Source organism: Heloderma suspectum, chromosome 10 (assembly GCF_057233095.1).
Source record: "Heloderma suspectum isolate Gila_16-S chromosome 10, 16-S_ref, whole genome shotgun sequence".
Classification (NCBI taxonomy): Eukaryota; Metazoa; Chordata; class Lepidosauria; order Squamata; family Helodermatidae; genus Heloderma; species Heloderma suspectum.
Genome location: NC_139467.1, coordinates 6502071 through 6523687, shown reverse-complemented (window position 1 = coordinate 6523687; position 21617 = coordinate 6502071). Strand labels below are relative to the sequence as shown.

Sequence of the window (21617 nt, the reverse complement as noted above, 5' to 3'; positions counted from 1 at the left end):
GCGTAGAGCTGTCCTTTGTCAACTTCACAGAATGAACCCAAGTTCAAATATGACCCATAAACCAAACGCCAGAGACCTTTGTTTAAGAAAGGATGGGAAGCAGCCTTAATCGGATCCAGGGCTAAATGAGAGGAAGAGTGGGCCCCTGACCCAAATACTTCCCACCATGGAAGAACAATAACAAGGGAATGTTTTACCTGGTGAATTTCTGCCTGCCATGCACTGTTCAAAGCATAAGAGACCTGCTAGCAAAAGAAAGTGCCAAAACTGCTGGACTACTGGGGAAAGCAGTCCTATAATCATCTACTGGGTTGACATGATTGTTCTCCTAAGCACAAACCACTACCTCTTTTTACAGGATCATCTTAACTTCTCAAAAGGGACATTCATTCTTTGGGTGTCTGTGGTCTTGGAAAGCCAAGCAGCGTGCCTGCCAAAACCTCCACTCTCCTGCTGAGAAGTGTCTCGTTAAATTCTTACCGTCAGAACCAAACCAGAGGGGTTTCTATACTTGCTAAGTAATTTTTGCCCGCTTGAGATAACCAAAGTCGCAATTGGACTTCACCATCCAGACCAGAATGTTTAAATGACTCGACTTCAAACAAGCACATGAAGTCTCCAGGAAAGAAGTTATGTACCACTGACTGAGCAAACAAATGCAGAATACAGTCCACTGGGAATGTTGGAATAAATAAATACAATCAAGGCACATTTGCTTTGCTCTACTTGTTTCCCGGCATCCTTGCTTTGCATGAGTGTGACAATTTCCCCACGTTAAAAGAAAGAAAAAGAGAGAGAGAGACAGAGGTTGAGTCGAATGCAAGTTCTATGACTCTCTTTACGGCTTCTATGGAGAACAGATTGTAGAGAGCAACATACTCCGCCTTCGGGTTTCAAACCTCATGGGATTCCAAGCTGCCAAATAAAACTAAGTTTCATGCCAAGTATCGATCTTAACAAAATCCCAGTTTTCGAAGTCCAAATATTTAAACACATGCGCACACACACACTGTTGACATTTCAAGGGCTGTGACATCCAAACATTTATGAATTCATGTTGTATCTGCTACAGGGCAAAGGTCAGGAAAGATAAATTAAAAAAGGGGGTGTACCTCCCATTCCTGGCAAGTGTTTCCCCTCCACGTGCTGTAGCGTGCACCCCCTGCCTTGGGAGGGCTTCTGCCCTGAAAGGTGGCCAAGAAATATTTTAAATAAATATATTCCAAAAACCTCCTTTATCAGGTCTTATTTATGCCTCTGTTTTCAGATCAGCATTTGAAAAACATACAGGCTTCCTCCGGAGTGGTAAAAGATCCATCGGATCCTACAGAGCTGTGATCTGGAACAAGGGGATTTGTCCATCTCTCTCTTCTCCGCACCCTGCAAAAAACCCACCACCACCACCACACATACACTTGCCACTTTTTCAGTCTCCAACAGCGCTGTGCTTTTGCTGCTCGCAAGTTATCTTACCGGAGACGTGTTCCACCGAAAAGGTGCCGCCAATTCTGGAACAACCAGGAGCAGCCACAGCACAGGGGGCATGGTGCAGCAGGATCAAGGGCGATCACTTTCCAGTGGACACAGCTGGGTTGCCGCATGTAGGTTTATAAGGCAGTAGCAATTCCACCCCTACCTCCTCCCTTCTCCGCATATCATTGCACTTTTCCCTAAGGTGGTCCAAACCACGTGGACCAACAACAGCTGGGGAGAGGAATCCACGCCCCCTCGGGCAGGAAAACTCCCCCCCTCGCCTCCCTCCTTCCCAATTAAAGCATGAAACTGTACCAGAGGAAAGCTCTCAAAGGGAAGCCAGAGGTGTCTTTAAAACACACACACACACACACACACACAGTCAAGGATTAGTGCCAGCAGCACCTCTCTTCAGAGCCTCGCCTCAGGCCTGGAAAGTGTGAAGGGGGAATAGCATTAAAGAGGGCATCTGGTCATGTGCAGAGTGACTTTCCCACATGACAGCTCTGTGTGTCCCCCTGGTTCCTGAATGTATCTGTAACTTAGGAGAAGGACTTCAAAATCAAAGGTTTTTCCTTCTGAGCATTTTTGAGCCCCAGCATTTATTTTAGAACTTAGGTTTTGCCAGAAGCCCTCGATGCCAGCCCCTTCTCCCGCTAATTTGCTGCCCCCAGAAGACCTGGCTGGCTGAAAAATTATTTGCTTGCTAGCTGGGACTTGTTCGTTGTGTGAACCGGCCACCACGCGCAGGGTTCGGCTCATGTCAAGGACCACTTGCTTCCATGTATTCATTGCAGCTGAGGAATGTGCAACCTGCTCTTCAGTGAAACCCCTATATGAGCCCACTCTGTGAGGTCAGCTGCGGAGGCCTGTCTTTGGGCCCTTCTGGGTATGGCAGGGACCGTCAGGATCAAGCCTTCTATGTCACGGCACCCCAACCCTGGAAGGCCCCCTTAGAGCCATGCACTGGGCAAAAAACTAGCTACCCAATAACTGGCTACCCAAATTCACCACCACATTAGGAGGCTGCAAATGGGGGGGGGGGATTTTGGCTATAGGGGAGTTTTTATGTAAATTTCCAGGGTGGGGGCTTAGTTGGGTGGCAGCAGCAGATTTTTTTCTCCCCACCTTAAAGCAGCTTGTTTTGCTGTCCCCACAGAAGGCAGCAGTGAACAAACGCAGCACTCCCGTAGAACAATGCTCTGCCCTAGTGCCTGCTCCAGGTTTTAAGGGACCTTGGGCAAGACACCCTCAGTGGACCCTCCGTCTGTCAATCTACCTTCTCACCTCTGTGGTGACCAGCTGCTCTTGCTGCTGCTCCTCCTCTTTCTCATAATTGTTACCTCTTGCTTGACAGGCAAAGAACCAGAGAGCAAGTCGGCCGTGGCATCTCCTGCTCCTCTTTCTCACCACCATCGTTCTTTCTCACCTGGGCCAGAGTGAGGCATTTTTGTTTTCCTTAATTTGCTCAAATGGAGATTTGTGCAAATTACAGGGTTTTTGATTTGCGCAAATTGCTGCCGAAATTAACGCATTTGAGCAATTTTTAAAAACGGAAAATCCACAAACTGCCCCAACTCGACGCAGATCGAGTCAGGCCAGTTAGTGGGAAATGGACCGAAGTCGGGGGGGGGGGTGAATGAAGGGAAGCTCGTCAAAGTCCACCCCCCCCAAATGGATTTTTCTGACATCCCTACTTGTGATTCCTCACCCACGGTAGTATGCGGGTGCTTTACACAATGTCGTCATCTTCCAGGGCCTCCCCCATTCTTTGCAACCATTGTAGCGGGGGATTTTTCTAATGAGGAAATTCTGGTATTTCCATGAATGGAAGCATGAACCATGGTGTATGTGCACAATTCTGCTATACCACAGCATCACCTAGTGGTTCTGTAATGGAACATATAGGGCTTTTCCACATCCACCTTCTTTTTCCAATATCTCCCCCTCTCTGAAAGAGTGATTTACAGACTCCAAGTGCTTTTCTACATGAGGCTTTTAGCCTGCCACTTTACCGAGGCTTCTGCTTCCAGGTTATTTGTGGCATTAAGATCAACTCCTTTATGCACGTTTTTTTGGGGGAGGGGGTCTTTCTCTACCCTTCTATATGTTATATTACACAACTACGAGGTGGCACTGTGGTTTAGCGGAATTGCACAAATACACCAGGGTTTCATGTCACTGTTCACAGAAATCCCAGGCTTTCCTTTTTAGAAAAACAACAACCCTAAAATGGTTGCAAAGAATGGGAGAGGTTGTGGAGGATGACGATGTCATGTAAAGCACCTGCAAACTACTGTGAGTGAGGAATCACAAATGCACAATAAATGCCTCGTGTAGAAAAGCTCATAGAAAGGCAGAGAAAGAAACACCCCAGAAAAAAACATGTGCAAACAGCTGACCTTAATCCCACAAAGAATCCAAAAGCATAAACCTTGGTAAAGTGGCATGTTAAAAGCCTCATGTAGAAAAGCCCCGTGTCTTCTAATTCAGGGGATTTTATTTGTTCACTGCTTTTTGGTGTTTGAGCCTGTATTGTGCTGGTTTAACTGTTGCTTTTAAAACATGTCTTACTGTATTTCTTCAATTAATTGCCACTTATAATCTTAATGGTTTCAATGCAAAATTTTGATAGCCATCTTGAAATGCTGTATAATAAGGTGAAGTATAATTATATATATTAAATAAAAAGACAGGTCCTCAACAGAGGCCCTTCCTGAAATGCCCCCTCCGGTCCATCTGAGGTACTGCAGCAAGTGGCTACAGGACTTTCTCAGTGGTGACACCCAGACTGTAGAATGTTCCTCACAAATCCTCTTTAGTCTCCTGAGCTTTTTAATCCTCCGCTAATTGCTTTTATGCCACTTTGCATTTGTTTTCTGTCTACTGTACTGACTGCTTTTGCACTGCATTTTTACAATCATGGAATTTTAATGTTTTAATTTGTTTGTATTGTAATTCTGATGTTATGCAAGCTGCCCTGGGAAATCATTGAAGGGCAAGATATCAACCCAGCCTAGAATGAACATTTTGCTGAGATGTGGCAGACAAGCAAAAATGGGGAGAGGGGAAGGAAGTTGAGCAATTTCTCAAATTATGGGACATGACTGATTTAAATAAGTTATCATGGTCAATCTGTGTCAAACAAGGAATTGTAAAATTAATATGCTTGGAGAAGGTAAGATGTTTCCAAAATGTTCTAGAATAAAGGAATGTTGTCAGACTCAGAGGCCATCCATTTCCTTTGCTTATTACAATATTGTTTGGTTGATTTGTATTCTTTTCTTTTTCAAAAATAAATTTAAAAAGAAAATGTGCTGAAGTTGATCTTGTTAACAGACCCTAAGCCAGAGAGGTCCTAAGACATCCCTGTGTTTAGGCAGGCAATGAAAAACACTCTTAGGGCACAACCCTGTGCATGCTTGGACAGAAAAAAGTCCTACAATTCCCAGCATGCCCCAGCCAGCATGACTGGCTGGGGCATGCTGGGAGCTGTAGGACTTTTTTTCTGTCTTAACACGCATAGGATTGCATCCTTATTCTGCTTAGGTTTTAATGTCTTTTAATACACAATTTTTAAAGGTTTTAACTCTGCTACATTTGTTTTTAGACCTTAGTGTCCGTTTTTGTTATTTGATATGTGGTAAGGCACTTTGGAGGCCCTTCTTTGGACTGAAAAACAGTATAAAAACGACTTTGTAACGTAATTGACAGGTGGGCTCGCCCTTTTTCCGAGTTAACTGTGTGCATGCAGTTCCAGCTCTTAGTGGTTCCCACTGCATTCACTCATACTTCCTTCTATCTCTGATGTTCAGATTGCTCGTGCTGCTGCTTATGCCGCCGAAGTAGCATCACCCATGCACAAGGGGGAGGCAGTAGCAGGCCTGGTGGGAACCCCAAGGTTTGCAGCAGTACAAAAAAAAAATATTTAAGGAAAACATTCTCTAAGAGGAAGAAACACAGAAACAGCGGTATGAGAACTGAGCTCGCTCAGTGTCCACAGAATGCTGGCTGTGGCTGGGATCCTGAAGCAGGAAGCACTCCACACATGATCCTGTTGCAGGGCTGACTTGCACTGCCCTAGAATCCTGCACATCTGCAGAATCATTGCGAAGAAGGATGTTGTATAAGATACAGCAACATAACAATAAAAGATCGTAGCAAGAACAGGGCACAGCGTCTGTCATTGGCTGAAGCAGGGCTCCCGGATTCAACCACGAGGACCAGCCATGAAAGATGCAGATCCAAGGGGACATGGCAGGCTTTACTGGCTCAATGGGCCACCTATTGAAAAGCAAGGAGTTCAGCTGTGGCCGGGCTGCTTGCCCAAATGTGGCTGGGACCGCAGCCTCCATGCAGCGCCAGCTCCAGATTTTGGAGGGCCCCTGGGCAAGACACCCGCAATGGCCCCCTCCCTCAGTGAGTCTACCTTCTGCTCACTGCCGTGGACCCCAGCTGCTCCCCCTCTTCTCCCTCATGCTTGCTCCCACTGGCTCGCTCGACAGGCAGAGAGCCAGGGAGCAAGAAGCCTGTGGCATCTCCTGCTCCTCCTTCCTTCACATCAACAGCATTGTCTGGGCCAGAGCGAACGGCAGGGGGCAATGGAGAAGAGGAAGAACAACTCCAGCGGACTCTTGGCAGTGGGCCCCTGCTGGGGTGTGGGCCCTCCGCAGGTGCCCAGCCATGCCTACCCTTGGTGCCGAGCCTGAACAGAGGAAACGCCGGAAAGCATACGATGCCTCCCAAACCCTGGCTGGTAGCTCATTTGTTAAATAGCAACCCTGTTTACATCACTCTTGGCCTGAATTCCAAGCTCTCCGAACTCAGAGGGAGGCAGGTCAGAGGCACGAGGGAGAGAGACAACGGGAATGGAGACCCCCACCTTGTGACCCAAAGGAGTTTGGTAAAAGAGGACCCGTGAGAGTCCGTGAGCCCCCTCTAGTGCCAACTGAGCTTGTAGCAGGTGTTCCCTTTTCCCTCTCTCCACCCACCCCATACATATGTATGACAGTTTCTTTCTACAACTCTGCTCTGCAGCTCATTTTTCCCAGATGGCGATAAAAGTCCACGGCCATGTTCCGCTGCCAACGGTGCTATCCATCCTCTGGGACCGGAAACTGGGGAAGCGGATGGCACCCACTTGTGGGACAAAGTGGACCCAGACAGGGGCTGCCAGTTGTAGAACCCTGTAGTCTACAAAGGTTCGTTAAAAGCTGCTTGCTGCGCCATCATAGTTTCATAATAATACCCAGCCAGCACAACATGACTTTTTATCTGTCTAAACATGCATAAGATTGCACCCGTAATGTTTTTTTAGGACACAGTCCTATGCATGTTCAGCCATGGCTGGCTGGACAATGCTGGAGATGTAGGGCTTTTTTCTCTCTAAACATGCATAGGTTGCACCCTTAATCTTTCGTACACTGCCTAGAGAGCTTTGGCTATTGGGCAGTAAAGGAATGTAATAAATAAATAAATACTAAGAAACAAAAAGGTACCTTCATCCTGAGAAGGAAGGGCTGTCATGAAATACGTTTGTTTTCATTCTCTGGCTGCCTTTAGACTAAAGAAAAAATGCGCAGTCCTCCCATTCCAGACAACAACCACCTGATTGCTGAGAGGGGAAGTTTTTAATTTTTAAGGTTCCATGGAACTCAGTGAAACAGCTCCTTCTAGTGGCTATTTTAATTGCGTAACATTCTTAGTTAAAAAAAATAGTTCATTAGTTCTGGATCGTTTTGGGAAAATACCTCTGGATGTGCCCTGGAGGTTAACGACGTCATGAAACGGGCCTGCAAACTTCCATGAGTGAGCAATCTCAATAGCAGGATAAAAGCTCCACGTGAGGAAGCCCTCTGTGGCAGTAACGGAGCAGAACAAAAATAGACTCAAAAAAACATGCAAGAATTCCGTCATACTCTCAGGCCTCACTGATGAAAATGTCCACTCAGTAGACTGAAGCAGGGGAGTTGAACCTTTTTCAGCTTGCAGGCCGAATTCCGTTTCAGAGAAGTTCTTGGGGGCCATATTCCAGTGGTGGGTGGGGCTGAAAGCAAAAAGGGCTAAGATACAAAAAAATACCAGCATTTGGTAGCTTAAAGCTCTGACTGCTAATAACTCAGCCTTAGGAAAGACATTCCAACCATTTAGAATGGAGGAAAAACTGCACACAACCTGGGCCTGAGGTTTTGCACCCCCAACCTAAAGCCTTAATTGATTCACCTACTACCTGGGACAGCAGCTGGAAGGCTGCTTCAAAAATGGAGGCAGGGTGGAGCCCGAACTCTTACCCCCATAGTGGGCAGCCACAAGTCCCATGGCCACAGACAGCACTTATTCTACAGCCCTCTTTTGCCCCTTGGTTGGTCCGATTTGGCCCAAGGGCTTCCAGTTGCTGCCTTCCATCGAAGAACCTCATTAAATCCTGCAGCCTGAGTGCAGTCACACACGCAGCGTTAAGAAACCCATTCCCCACCCCCTGCAAGTTGCTTCCAATCCCCCGCTTGGTGCAACGGAGGGCATTCCACATGGCAGGGAGTTTCTGGGATTTGGGTGGGTGGGGAGAGAACAGAGGCAGGATAGAAAACCCTCCCCTCCCTTGGGTGCTCTTACACCTGTTTGTGGTTAGTTGTGCGAAACACAAAAGGAAGGCCTGGGGGGGCTGTTGCGACACAGGGGCGTTGGTTCGAGGAGTGCTCCGGCACAGGCCTGCCTGTACAGGAATCTGCTGGCTAGGAGGACGGCCAGTGCTGGGAAACGGTTACTTGGAAGGTGACGAAAAGAGAGAGAGAGAGAGAGGAAGACAAACAGGGAGCGAGAGAGCAAGAACTTCCCACTCTCCATTTCCTTCGTATCTTCTCCCTGCCCTGGCTCAGGGGAACACACCTGTGTGGGTTACGAGATGAGTAAGAAACTGAACTCATGACCTCTCCTTTTGAAAAGGCAGGTGCAGATTCGGTTCTAGGGGGGAGGGCTCTTGTTGGCACCCTCCCCTCCCTGGCTGGTAGAGGCAGGGCACACCAACCCAGTAACTGTTAACTTATTGCAGTGCGTGTGTATATGTGTGCGTGTAGGGGGCTTAAACACTCTTCAGGCCCCCCAAAACACATCAGTTAAAGGGCCCAAGCTTCTTTTGATAAAATTTGTAGAAACACTTTTCATGTTAGGTAAGCTAGCTCCCACGCCCCCTCTCCTTGAAATCCACTTCTTTAGTATGAGCCATGAATCAGCCCCAGGTGCATCTTCTGGGCGTCGTCTCCAATTTCACCTCCTCAATCCAGCCGGCCTTTAGCCCCCAGCAACATTAGCCCTTGGCAGTCTGACAGCCAGTGTGGAGTAGTGGTTAGAGTGCTGAACTGGGACTCGGGAGATCTGGGTTCTAGCCCCACTCCCCCACGAAGGTGACTTTGGGCCAGTCACAGGCTCTCAACCTAACCTACCTCACAGAGTTGTTGTGAGGATAAAATGGAGAGGAGAACCTTGTAAACTGCCTTGGGGTTGTTGCAAGAGGGAAAAAGGCAGGATATAAATGTAATGTAATAACAAGAACAACAACATCTCATCTAGTCGAGTATCAGCTGTAAGATGGGGGTCAGCAGCAGGGAGGAGCCTGGCCCAGAATTGGTTCCCCTGAAAAGCAAGCCCTGTCCCACTCCCCCAGTTGCCAGCCTAGTGTCAAAAAGTGTGTGGAAACAGACTTCTATGGGAAGGCCACTTTGGGGGGAAGGGAATGGGTCAGGCCCTCGGCTCACCAGCCCTCAGTGTGTCCCTCCAGGAAAACTAGTTGCTGACCAGAGCTGTAAGCACCTTGGATTAGAACTGTGTCCCTTCAACAGGACCTAATCTTAGCCCATTAATTTAGGGGGAAATTAGCATTCTCTTGTAATGGAGGACAGACACTGCTCTCTGCTGGATGGATGTGGGACTTGCCAGTTAGTTGCATAGGTTAAAAAAATAATGGATAGGAGATGGATAAGGCAGGGGTGAGTGACACACAGCCCGCAGGCTGTTTTCCAAGCCCCTGTGAAGCTCCCTTCCTGCCATCACTGAAAGTGTGCAACCAGCAAAAGTAACAGTGGTCAACTTCCAACCGAGTACAAGTCATGTATAGTGTATAATTGGAAGTCTCCAAAGCAACCAACTAAAGAGCAGTGGGTTGATAAAATTTGGGAAACTATGACTACGTATAAACTTACACAGCAAATGCAGCAAACAAGGAATCCTAACTGTAAGAAAGGTATTGCACCGTGATTTCCACTTAGGTTGAAGCCCTTCAAACTTCTGATCAAATTCCAACCAAGTACGGTTGCCTATATTTTTTCTGACCAATACACACAAAATAACATGCAAATGGTCCTTTTATATGCTGTGTAAACTGTATTTTTCATTACGTATTGAACTCCTACTGAGGCTGTTTTGCTGTAGATGTTCCATAAGCGTATCGGTTATAGACTAAGAATTATAATTAGTGAATTCCTTTGTTTCCTTAGTGATTTTGATTTATTATGTATGTTCTTTTGTTGCCTTTATTTTTTTTAAATTTTATTTAAAATAAAATAAAATTTCATGGAAACCTAGTACATTTGCCTATATTTTTTTATCTAATACAAACACCATGCTGTATAACTTGTCTTTTTTATTCTTTCATTTGATAGTGAGCTCTTAATTAGCCTCTTTTATTGTAGATGTTCACAAGCATATTGGTGATAGACTAAGAATTATAACTAGCAAATGTCTTTCTTTAGTGATCTTGTTATATTATCATCTTCTTTTTGTTGCCTTTATTTTTTAACTTTATTTCAAAATAGTTTTAGGATAATAAAAACCAGAGCGATTTTGCAAGGAAACAGGAGTGCAGGGAACCCTCCCAGAAGCCCAATTCTGCTTGGGAACAAGGCACGCCCTTCCCACACGCTCTCTTTCCCTGTAAAATCGCTGCAGTTTTGGCCACTGCTGCTATGGTGATTCGACAGGCCCCAACAATTACCCAGCCCTGATATCAGGGAACCATTAAAGTCAGTGTGGATGGATATAACTGTTGTTTCTGCCACCCCACAATCTTCTTCTGCTTCCAACCATGCTGTTCCCAGACTTACAATCAGGACAGCCTCTCTATCTGCGTTTCTCCAGCTGCTTCCCTCCTCAAGACCAACCTCTTCAGCAAAGCTATTTATTTCATTTCTATACCACCCAGCAGCCAAAGCTCTCTGGGTGGTTCACAAAAATGCCTACCACAATAATGCCTGGAAGAAAAAAAAAATGGTGGTTCACAAAAATGCCCACCACAACAATGCCTGGAAGAAAAAAAACTAACCTTCACCTGCTCCTGTGTTGCCCTCTGACTCTCCCCTCCCATTCTGGTCTCATGCATCACATGCAGACTGTGAGCCGGCAGGTGTGGTGGGGGAGGATTCCTGTCCTGGACATGCAATGGCCATATCTGACAGCCCAGGCCAGCCTCCCCCGACTTGGTGCCCTCCAGAGGTGCTGGACTGCAACTCCCATAATTCCCAGCCAACATGGCCATGGAATTATGGGAGCTGCAGTCCAACAGATCTGGGAGGGCACCAGGTTGGGGAAGGCTGGCCTGGGAGGTTCCTGATTTGGGAAGAAAATCAAAGCCATCAAGCAACACCAGCAAATCCAAACGATTCAAATTTCAGAGTAAAATTACACATGCAAGAGTCCACTTATGAAATTTCAAACAAGTACCCTGGAAGTTTGGGCAGAGTTTTAAGCAAAGGTTTTAAGAACTACCAAAACCATTGGAAGACTCAGATAAAAAGGGATGTACCAAGACACTTGTTCACTGCCGCTTCCTCCCAGCCTGGCCTGCAGCAGTGTGATGCAGTGTTAACCAAGAACTGCGTAGATTTGCATCCCTCGAGTTTGCTAAGGAACCACAAAGCACTCAGCCCACAGGTCATGCTCAAGGTGATGTGACTGGGTAAGCAAAGGGAAGCCATGAGTTATATCCTGTCTCTACATAATATCCACTGTATATATCCACTGAAATTATGCTAAAGTACATTTGAATATAGCTGTTTAAATTGTACATAATTTATTCAGTAGCTGCAATAGAGTGGTGGGGAGCGGGGAGTGATGGGAGGCAGAGGAGGGCTTCAGTTTATCAGGTTTGTGCAATTTCAAACACACTGATGGGCTTGGCTTTGAAACCTTCCAAGGCTAAAAACTTGCTCAGAAGAAGGGGGACGCGGGAGGTTCCCAGGAGAGGCTGAAATTGCACCAGATAAGAAATCCTGCACTCGCCCCGCAAGGTCACAGACAGAAGAGATAACCAGATGAGAGAGAAGGGATGAGAGAGAAGGGAGGAGGATCATGCGTGAAGAGGAGGATGCTCTTGACTGGAGAGCCTAACAGCTTGGAACAGAGGGGACAAATACCAGCCTTGGGTTCTTGAATGGTTTAAACCAGCCCTAGTGGGGGCCTGGCATTTGCCCGATCATGCTGCCAGTTGACACCAGGCCTGTTCTGAGAGATGTCCAGCTGACCAATGTGGGAGATGCAATTCTCGATTCGAATGGACCTTGCTGTGATCGAGCAAGACAATTCATAGGTCCTTAAGCAAGGACACTGATTACTTAGGCTTCAACTCTTAAGAGACGCTGGGTTGGCACTCGTTCACAGAAAGAGCTGCATTATACCAGCCAGGTAAGACTATTTTCCCCTCTACGTGCCCAGTGTGGTCTGTTTTGAGAGGCAGCAGCTCTAGGGATTGAGGCAGAGGTGGGGCATTTGCATCCCCTCCTTTAAACTGGAGGTGCCAGGGAGTGAACCCAGGGCCTTCTGAGTGCAAAGCATTCATCTGCTCTACCACTGAGCTATGGTTTCTTTCCTCCTCAATGTTAACCCTAGGAAGTGGCCTTCTTTCCACGTTGATGAGCCACAGGGCTTCTAGAAAATGTGCACTCTGCCCAGCCTGGCCAGCTTAGCCCTGGTCTAAGTGACAGAGAGAACTCTTGGGGGGGGGGCCACCTGAGGAGGCCAAATGTTATGCAGCTCCTGCTCCCTTACGCCCTCCAGAGTGAAGGAGAAGCAGGACCCCTCTGCTACCAGTACTGCAGAGTGAGATCTTAACAGAAGAACACAAAAAGAGTCATGCTAAATCAGACCAAAGACTCAGTATCTAGTCCTGTATTCTGTTCACACAGCAGCCAACCAGCTGTCCACGGGAAACCCACAGGCAGGAGAGGAGTGCAACAGCACCCTCCTGCCCATGTTCCCCAGCAACTGGAGTACACAGACACAGTACCTCTGATACTGGAGGTAGCATAGAGCCCTCAGGGCTAGTAGCCACGGATTGCCTTCTCCTCCATGAATTTGTCTAACCCCTTTTAAAGCCATCCACATGGGTGGCCATCACTACATCCTGTGGTAGGGAATTCCATAGCTTAACTATGGGCTGTGTGAAGAAGGGCTTCCTTTATCTGTCCTGAATCTCCCACCAATCACCTTCATGGGATTACCTTGGGTCCTAGTATGATGAGAGAGGGGAAAAAATGTCTCCTTCATCCACTTCTTCCACACCATGCATAACTGTGTACACCTCCATCATGTCTCCCCTTACTTGCCTTTTTTCTAAGCTAAACAGTTCCCAGACGTAACCTTTCCTTGTAGGGGAATTGCTCCAGCCCCTTGATCATTTTAGTCACCGTTTTCTGCATCTTCTGTTCAAGACTCTTCCTGGCTGAGATTTTATTCCCAAGTGTCTCAGCTTTTTCTAAAATTTCTGTCAAGCTAGAAGCCCACAATCTTGGGCAACCCTCAAGAAAAAAAATAAAAGTCTCTGGAAAGTTCTGAGACCATATTCAATCCGCCTCCAGTTGTCCTGTATGCACACTTCCCAGGGGCTCTTGGAGCTCAGTCTCTCTGCTGGGATTCAGAAGAGGAGGGGGACTGGCAGCAGGCAGAGCTCCATCTTTGGGTTTGTAAACAAAACTCACGGGCCCTCCTTGGGACTGGAGGATATCCGAGCGGAGACTTTGAGGATGGGTGTCCCCGGCCAAGAGTTGAGAGGAATCACCTGCCACCAAGAACAGGCCATAGGCCTCCTGATCGGAGATGCCGTACTTCTCCGCACACACCGTGCACACCGATGCCGTCGTCATGTCAGTGGGAACAAAGATGGTCTTCTGGTCACTGAAGGGTTCATGGAAGGAGATGTAGAGGATGTTCTGAAAAGAGGGAAAGCAAGCAGTTACTCTCATGACAAATAGTAGGTTTAGACCAACAAGGACATTCAAGTCTTGATGTACCTGGATCAGAACCACAGCTAACAATTAGACTGGGCAAGGCAGCCCACTTCAGGTGGCTGGGATGAGGGATGTAATAAAAATAGCAATGGTTTGTTGACTTATTATGTTTTTACCACCATAAGGGCTGCCATATTGATTTTCTGCCTCCAGCCTGAAAATGTCTCCATTCTGGATTTGAATATTGCCCCAGAACGTACCCTAGGCATGATGAACATAGGAATTATGCTCTTCTGATCTCATATCCTGACCTCCCTCACAAATGGGCAACTGGGCTGGCTCCAACATGAGACAGGGTGAAGGCGGCTCCATCAGTGGGCTACCAATTATCAACCATTCCACTTTTTTTTTGTTTAAAAAGTGATTGTGTATATAAGCCCTTATATCAGCCTTCCCCAACTGGCGCCCTCCAGATGCATTGGACTACAATTCCTATAATTGTAGTTGGCTGGGGGATGCTGGGAATGGTAGTCCAACACATCTGGAGGGCATCAGGTTGGGGAAGGCTTGGTCTGTTATGTTTTGGTTTGGCTTATAAACTCCAGTGTGTTGTTTTCTGTGGCTAAGGCCAGCACTATGCCCTATGCCAGGGGGCAGGCTAGCAGCACAGTCCAGCTTCCGGTAACTTCAAGATGCCCTCTTCATGTGTGAAGGCAGCTCATGATTTTGGCATTTTACAATGCGGCTTTCAGCAGCCTATCACATGTGGTAGTATTTTATTTATTTATTTATTTATTTCATTTCTATATACCGCCTTCAGGGATCAGCCAGGGAACATTTTGCAAATGGAAAGGGAATTGGCTCCTTTTTTTTTAATTTCAAGGCTATGAATATGGCATACATCATTAAGATAGAACAGACTGTGGCAGCTAAGCAGAGCAGTGGCTTGGAACCAATGGCAAAGTTAACTTGCCCTTTCTGTTTTTCCAAAGAGGTCCACCAGAATAAAAGTGGAGCTCCATGACACCAACCCCAATAGATGTCCCACTTCCCCATTCTCATCCATACCAGAAAAGGAATCCAGGAGGAACTTGGGAGAGAGAGGGCTGTAACCCAGTGGTATTGCACCTGTAACTCAGTGGCAGACTCCTGCTCTGCAGTCCCAGGTTCAATCTCTGACATCTCCAAGTAGGGATGGAAAAACTCCAACCTGAAAGCCTGGGGGGCTGCTGCTGCCAGTCTAACTTAATACAGGCAGCTTCCTATGTTCCTTGTTCCCAGGCTCCTCTCCTCTATGGCCCAGTGCAGAAGTAACGCTTAACCATAGCTAGCACTAACCATAGCTTATTGCCTTAACCCTGGTTAAAATCCCAGAGACACAGACTGATCACCTATGGTGGGCTGTCGTATTATACGAATCTGGTGCAGTTTCTGCCTTATTTTTCACAAACAAACCACCTTCAGAACCCATGGTTTGTTTTAGAGTTGCTGATACCCATGGCGGCTTGTTGTGTTGTTCAAACCCAGCAGGGTGACTTTGTCATGGGTTTTCGGCAACAGAACCGGCTGGCCAGAGCAGCATAAACCGAAGTAGGGACTGCGGAAACAAAGAGTTCTGCCGCAAAGGCACCTGGAACACATGCCAGAGCCAGCGGGATGGGGGAAAACAAGCCACGACAAGCCCAATCGTCTGTCAGGTTAGCAAATAACAACCAACCCACAGTGGCTTATTTGCACAGTGGCACAGTGAATCCTCCCACAAAGAAATGACAGGCCACCTTGGGAAGCCAAATCTTTCCTCAGGGCGAGTGTGTAGAGAGACACCAGGAAGGTGGGGGAGCTGCTCCAACCATAGCGTGTTTGGAGCTGATGCAACCAATAGCCATGTTTAACTCAAACCATGGTGCATCAGCCCATCTGAAACCATGCATGTCTTAAACAGCCTTCCCCAACCTAGGGCCCAGCAGACATGTTGGAATTCAACTGCCACCAGCCCCAGTCAGCATGGCCAATGGTCAGGAATGCTGGGCACTGTAGTCCAAAACATCTAGAGGGTACCAAGTTGGGGAAGGCTGATCAAAACCCTGGTTAAGCATTACACCTGGACAGGGCCTACTCCAATGGACTCCACGCTCCTGCCCAGAGCGGGAATAACAACCAGAAGACCTAGAATTCCATGCTCTCGGTTCTCTGCCCCCATCATCACCATGGCTCTCCTTTCACAGATTCCAGCATTTACCTGTGAATTACGCCGGTTACCCTGGTGATGATAGTGGTGGTGGATAGTACGGCGGCGGTGCCATTGGTGAATGGAGTGCTGGGCCTCGATGCTGATTTGTCGCGTCACCATGGCAGCCGGCTGGAAGTTCGCGATGTGGTACAGCGCCCCAAACCAGGTTGTGAGGTAATAACCACCTATGGCGTGGGAAGAGAGGAGTGGGTGGTAGGGAGAATACAGGGATCAGGACAGGGAATACAAGTTCGGGAACGCTCTGCAGATCGTCAGACCCAGATCTTTCAGGAGACTGAGCCTGAGTTGATCATAAAGCAAGGTTTTGACCATCTTTGTTCGACTCTTGACAGTGGAGGCTTTGATGTCGGTGGGGCAGTGAACCCACACCAGGTTTCAGTCAGAACCAGTCAGAACTCTAAAGGAGCTCTCCAAGGTGCTTCACACCTTGGAGAGCTCCTTTAGAGTTCTGACTGGTTCTGACTGAAACCCGGAGCGGAGCCTCCACTGATGCGTTCTACCCTCTCAGAGTGGTCCCTTCCTTTAACTAGAGTGTTTCTTCAAGCAGAAGTGAAACACTGGCTCCACATCGACTGGCAAAGATATAAGCAGCAGTCATCAGTTAACCCCAATTAATTAATTAATTAATTAACCCCGATGCTAACAGGACAGAGGCAAAGTGCAATATTAAAATAAGCTGCTTCTTGCCACAATTTGAACTTTACCTGCTTTACGCCCCTCTCTTCCTTGTACCTGAGGCTGTAACTTCTGCGCGACCCTAGAGATGCTAATCTTAAACTGTAGCAGATCTGAGTCCCAGCAAGCCCCCAGATCATTTTAGGATTCCAAGCAGAAAAGCAACCCCTGGGAAGCAGGTCCGGATCTGACACAACACACTACGCTACCTTCTCCCTGCAGCTGGCTGGGATCCATCAGTTCCATCACGTATTCCACATCCAGCTGCACGGACACGACGTCGCAGTTCACCAGCATGTAGATCAGAACCGGCAGGAAATCATCGGCACCGAACGGCTCTTCCAAAAATAGACAGCAAAGGAACATGATAGGCAGGGACAAAGAGATATGTAGCAGCTCAGGGACAAAGAAGGGGCATAAGCTACTTTGGGGTGTGTTTTGGGGAGCAATTGATGGAAAACTCTCTTCTCCTGGAGCTCACCTAGAGAAGGAAGGCCCAGAGGCCAAGCAAAAGCAATTTTCGGTTGAACCAAACTTCAGTGGGCTGCCGGTGGAACTAGGCAAGGCATAGGTACTGCAGCAGGGGTGGGGAACTTCTGGTCCACAGTGCAGATATGCCCCGCAGGGTGTTTGCATCTGGCCTACAGTGGCTGTTCCTCCCCCCACTCCCAGCAATGCGGCTTGCAAAAAACAACAACACGCAACTTCCATTGGCACCACTGGGAGACATTTTTCAAGCCAAATTGCAACACTGGGCGGGGGGGGGGGGATTTTAAGGAGGGAGACATAACTGGGAATGGAAGTGTTAATCCTCCCCTCCTCATGCGCTGTGACCCTCCAAATCTCCCCCACTGGGAAATCACGCTTGAAAAAGGTATTCGATTGACACCTATGGTCTGGCAGGGAGAGGGCGTATGAATTTGGCAAGTTTTAAAGGCCTGCTTCTGGGTACATTCAGAAGATAAAATGGGGGTGGGGGGAGTAAATTAAGGAGTCCCATATATACCTACCCTTCCTAAAATGACACCCTGGGCAAAAACCTCAGTATGACAGGGAAAGGGAGTCAGGACAGAAGCAGGCATGAGAATAATGGCCTCCCATATGGGAAGCTAGGATCCCCGAGTCCTTTTCAACTTCTGCAGCACCATGCAGCAGCCTTCCCCAACCTGGTGCCCTCCAGATATGTTGAACGACAACTGTCACGCTGGCTGGGGGATGTTGGAATTGTAGTCCAATGCACCTGGAGAACACCAGGTTGGGGAAGGCTGCCCTATGCCACAGTTCATTTATGGAACGCACTGACACTAAAAGTTGCAATGGCGAATAGCTTAGACAGGAGGAGGAGGAAGAACCTCCATGGACAGGGGCAGCCTACCTCTGAATACCAGATGGTAGCAACAAAGAGCATAGGGGGAAGGGCCATTTCCTTCTAGCCCTGCTTGTGGACTGCCTGGGAGGCATCTGGTTGGTCACTGTGGGATGCAGGGTGCTGGACATTTGGTCTGATCCAACAGGCTCTTCTTATGTTCTTCCAGGACTCCCTTCTTCTGCTACCCCACCACCAAAGGAAGCCAGGCTACTTATACCAGGGGAGCAGAACCTCAGGCCTGCAGGCCAAAACCAGCCCACTTGGGATCCCCAGGTGGACATGCCCCCTTCCTATGGTTCCCCTCTCCCCCCCGCCCACTGGGCGGTTTCCCAGTTTTGCCAGGCATTTTCCCCATTCCAAAAGGTTGACATGCTTCTCCTAAGGTTTAGTGGCAGTAAGAGCTTTCAGCTAAAATATGCAGGCATGCTTGGCTCCATCCCCTTGGCCTTTGGCCCAACCCCTTTTGTTTGTTTTTTGTTTAGTATTGTTGTATATGCAAATAATTAAAACAACAACACACACAACTGTGTTGCCTTCAGCCTCACCCTCCACTGGAATGCAGCCCCTGAGAGCTTCCCCGAAACGGAATCCAGCCCTGGAGCTGCAAGAGGTTCAACGCCCTGGACTTCTGCAAAGACAGGCCATTAAGACACGTTGACCCTGCCAAGCCTCTGTACCTGTCCTGCCGGCAGTCTGGTTCATGGCTTCGTAGAGCATCTTGCAGACCTTGAGCATGTGCGTCTCCTTCTTCTTGGGCGAGTAGGCCTGGTGCATGAGGCTCAGCTTCGTCTGGATACGCTCCAGGCCAGGCCCATCAGGCACACCAGCTATCACGCCCAGCTCGGCCAGGCTCTGCTGGCTCATGGTGACTTGATGGTCACACAACCTGCCCAGGGTCCCGTCGCGGGTGCGGAAGTCCAGCAGCTGGGCGTAGATAGAGTCCCGAAGTGGCTTCAGCATGCATTTGTACAGGGCACGTTCCACCACAGAACCTAATGGAAATGAGAGAGACCTTGAAGCCAAGGCACGGGGCTTTGCTGCTAGAGATGTGGATCGGTGCCAGCACCAGATTTCTGAGAGCCCCTTCAATGGGCCCGCTCCCTCAGTGAGTCTACGTTCTCGCCACCATTGTCATCAGCTCCTGTAGCTCCTCCTCCTCTCTTTCATCATCGCTACTGTTAGCTTGCTTGCTTGCCAGGGAGGGGGCAAGTTGGCAGCGGCATCTCCTGCTCCACCTTCCTTCTCGCCACAGTCGTTGCCTGGGCCAGAGCGAGAGGCAGGCGATCAAGGGTTGGAGAGGAGGAACAATTCCAGGGGGCCCTTGTCACTGGGCCCTAGCTGGCGTGTGGGCCCTCGGCAGCTGCCCCACCATGCCCACCCTTGACGCCGGCCCTGATTTGGATCTGAACTGGAGATGCTGGGCATTGAACCTGAGACCTTCTGCATGTGAAGCCGTGCGCTCCACCCTCCCGGAACTCACTGCTCCTGCAACTGGTTCCAAGAGGTCCAAAGGTTTGTGAGGCAGCAAAAATTCCAACTGCTGGTGTAAAACAACAATCACTACCACACACACACACACACACCAAGAAAGCTTGATCCACCATTCCAGGCCCACTGCTTGCAAGAAAGCAGGGGTGGGGAACACGAGGGCCTCCAGCTATTGTTGGACTGCATCTCCCATCAGCCCTCACCATTGGCTCTGCTGGCTAGGACTGACTGGAGTTGCAGTTCAGCATCATCTGGAGGGCCACACATTCCCCACGCCTGCGGTAAAGGGACCAGCACACAGGACTCCTGGCTCCCAACTCCGTCAGCTCTGGAACAGGCAGAGCTATTCATAGAAACAACCACAATTCTGCATCAGCAGAAGCCAGATGCAGCTCTCTGTATAAATGATGCAAGCTCAGCTCATTTGCACATAACTCCCTTACTCTCCAGCATTTACTGCGTTTCCGGTACTTGAGGCACATGGCACAGAGATAAGCACAGCCCTAAAATAGGGATAGACTAATTTGTCAATGTTGGTTTCTCTCACTTTCTCATTTTTCCAGGGTTAAGTTCTGTTCATCCCAAACTTTGAAAAATTCTTCTTTTAAAGTCTGCATGAAAATTCATTTTGGTGCACGTTTTTCCTAATACATGCTTTTGTGTATGCATTTTTGCCTTTTACATTTTTGCACGCAATTTTCCTAATATAATGTATTTTTTAATGTTATTTCCCCTAATATACACATTTTTGTATGCATGTTTTGATTGGAGAACTCCACTGCAAAATTCAGGGAAATATGAATTTCGAAGGATAACCTGAGTTTTGGTTCGCCCAGTGGTTCAAAAGTGTGAAATTAAATAAGTTCTCATTAAAATACAATATACCCTGAAAATCCTATCAGAAAGCAAGATCTGAAACTATCCAGTGTTATCCCTCCCCCCACATAACAGCTAGAAACACACTAAAAAATAAAATAAAATCTTTAAGCAAGAATTTAAAATCCTCAAGAACCCAAATGTAGTTCCATACTCTACATGAAAATCACAGATGTGGATAACTGAACTCGCACAGAGCACAGAAGCTCCAAAAACTGCCTGTGTTTCTTTTGGGTTGTTGTTGGGGCTTTATTTTCTGTTTAAGGAAGTGACCTTGGTTCTTCTCAGCACGCTACGCTTCCTTCTCCCTTCCTCCAACTGCCTCTGCCGTCTACGGTGCTGCCTGCATCAAAGCCCCAGCCACAGAAAAGCCGCCGGTTTCCTAAGCACGGTGCTCCTGTGTACGTGTGAGCGGATGATGTTGCAAACCACCCACGGCCCTGAGTGGAAACCACAGAGTTATTTTCAGCTCCTTGGAGATTTGGCCAGAGATATTTATAATTGGCTTCTGGGCAGCAGACTCGATGGCATGAGGTCCCACTCTGGGGTTAGAGAGGTCTACTCTCGCTTTGCCCCCTCCCCTGCAACTGGAACCTCAGCCATCGGCTTGCAAATCCATGGAGGGAGAAAGGTGGAAGACTGACCTAGGAATGGCCATTGGGCATGATCGCACAATGGAATCTCCATGTTCAGTAGCAGTTTATTTCTGAATCCCAGATGCTGGAGACAAACAAGAGCGGGAAGGGCTGGTTGGGAACATCTCTGAAGAAATCCAAGCCAACTTCCCTCAGGGACACCTCAACAGGCCTCATTTCACACACTGTGGACAGTCATGTGAAAACCCATGGCATTTGGAACATCCCCCCTCACTAGGTGTGTAATTTCCTTGGGATGTGTGGTCCATTTGCTTATCTCATAATACCACAGTGTCTACAGATGGACATTATGGAGCAATACAGCGTTAAAGGTATGTTTAGACAGTGCGGCGAACAGGTTAGGGCAGAGGTAGGCAACCTTTTGGGGCCCATGGGCACATTTGGCAACTGGAGAAACTATTGTGGGAGGCTGTCATGGGAGGCATGGCCAATCACAAAGGACAAATAACCCGCCCAAAAGATTGAGAACAAGGCAGAAATAGGGGTCTAGGGGGTCCCAGCACACTAAACTCCCTTGAAGCCACACTTTGCAGTGCCAACAGAAACCTGAAGGAAAATGGATGATCCTAGCAACAACATATTGTTATAAGCTATCTTTGCTGTAATGCAGAGTATTT

At 48.0% G+C, this 21617-nt stretch overlaps 2 protein-coding genes and 1 long non-coding RNA gene across 4 annotated transcripts in view; 1 reads left to right on the top strand and 2 right to left on the bottom strand.

Moving 5' to 3' along the window:
* The window catches only part of LOC146337556 (SPARC-related modular calcium-binding protein 1-like), a 62272-nt gene extending 60689 nt beyond the window's left edge, over positions 1-1583 (bottom strand). The window contains exon 1 of the mRNA XM_084814857.1: positions 1474-1583. Coding sequence (XP_084670983.1) covers positions 1474-1545 — 72 coding nt within the window. The 5' untranslated portion in view covers positions 1546-1583. The remainder of the gene's footprint in view (positions 1-1473) is intronic.
* A 3437-nt stretch (positions 1584-5020) lies between these two features.
* Positions 5021-21617, bottom strand: part of RINL (Ras and Rab interactor like) — a 37969-nt gene continuing 21372 nt past the window's right edge. The window contains exons 9-14 of one of the 2 annotated variants that reach the window (XR_014785002.1): positions 18658-18972; positions 16821-16949; positions 15925-16100; positions 12960-13667; positions 6972-7519; positions 5021-5757 (exon numbers count right to left, since the gene is read on the bottom strand). Coding sequence is in view for 1 of the 2 variants with exons in the window: in XM_084814845.1 (XP_084670971.1) it covers positions 13302-13667; positions 15925-16100; positions 16821-16949; positions 18658-18972 (986 nt within the window). In the remaining variant the exon portion in view is untranslated. Of the gene's footprint in view, positions 5758-6971; positions 7520-12611; positions 13668-15924; positions 16101-16820; positions 16950-18657; positions 18973-21617 lie in introns of those variants that run through there. The other variant, XM_084814845.1, reaches the window with a different exon arrangement.
* Positions 11793-20465, top strand: LOC146337555 (uncharacterized). The gene is made up of 3 exons (XR_014785004.1): positions 11793-12144; positions 15911-16089; positions 18520-20465. It is a non-coding gene; the product is annotated as an uncharacterized LOC146337555 (long non-coding RNA).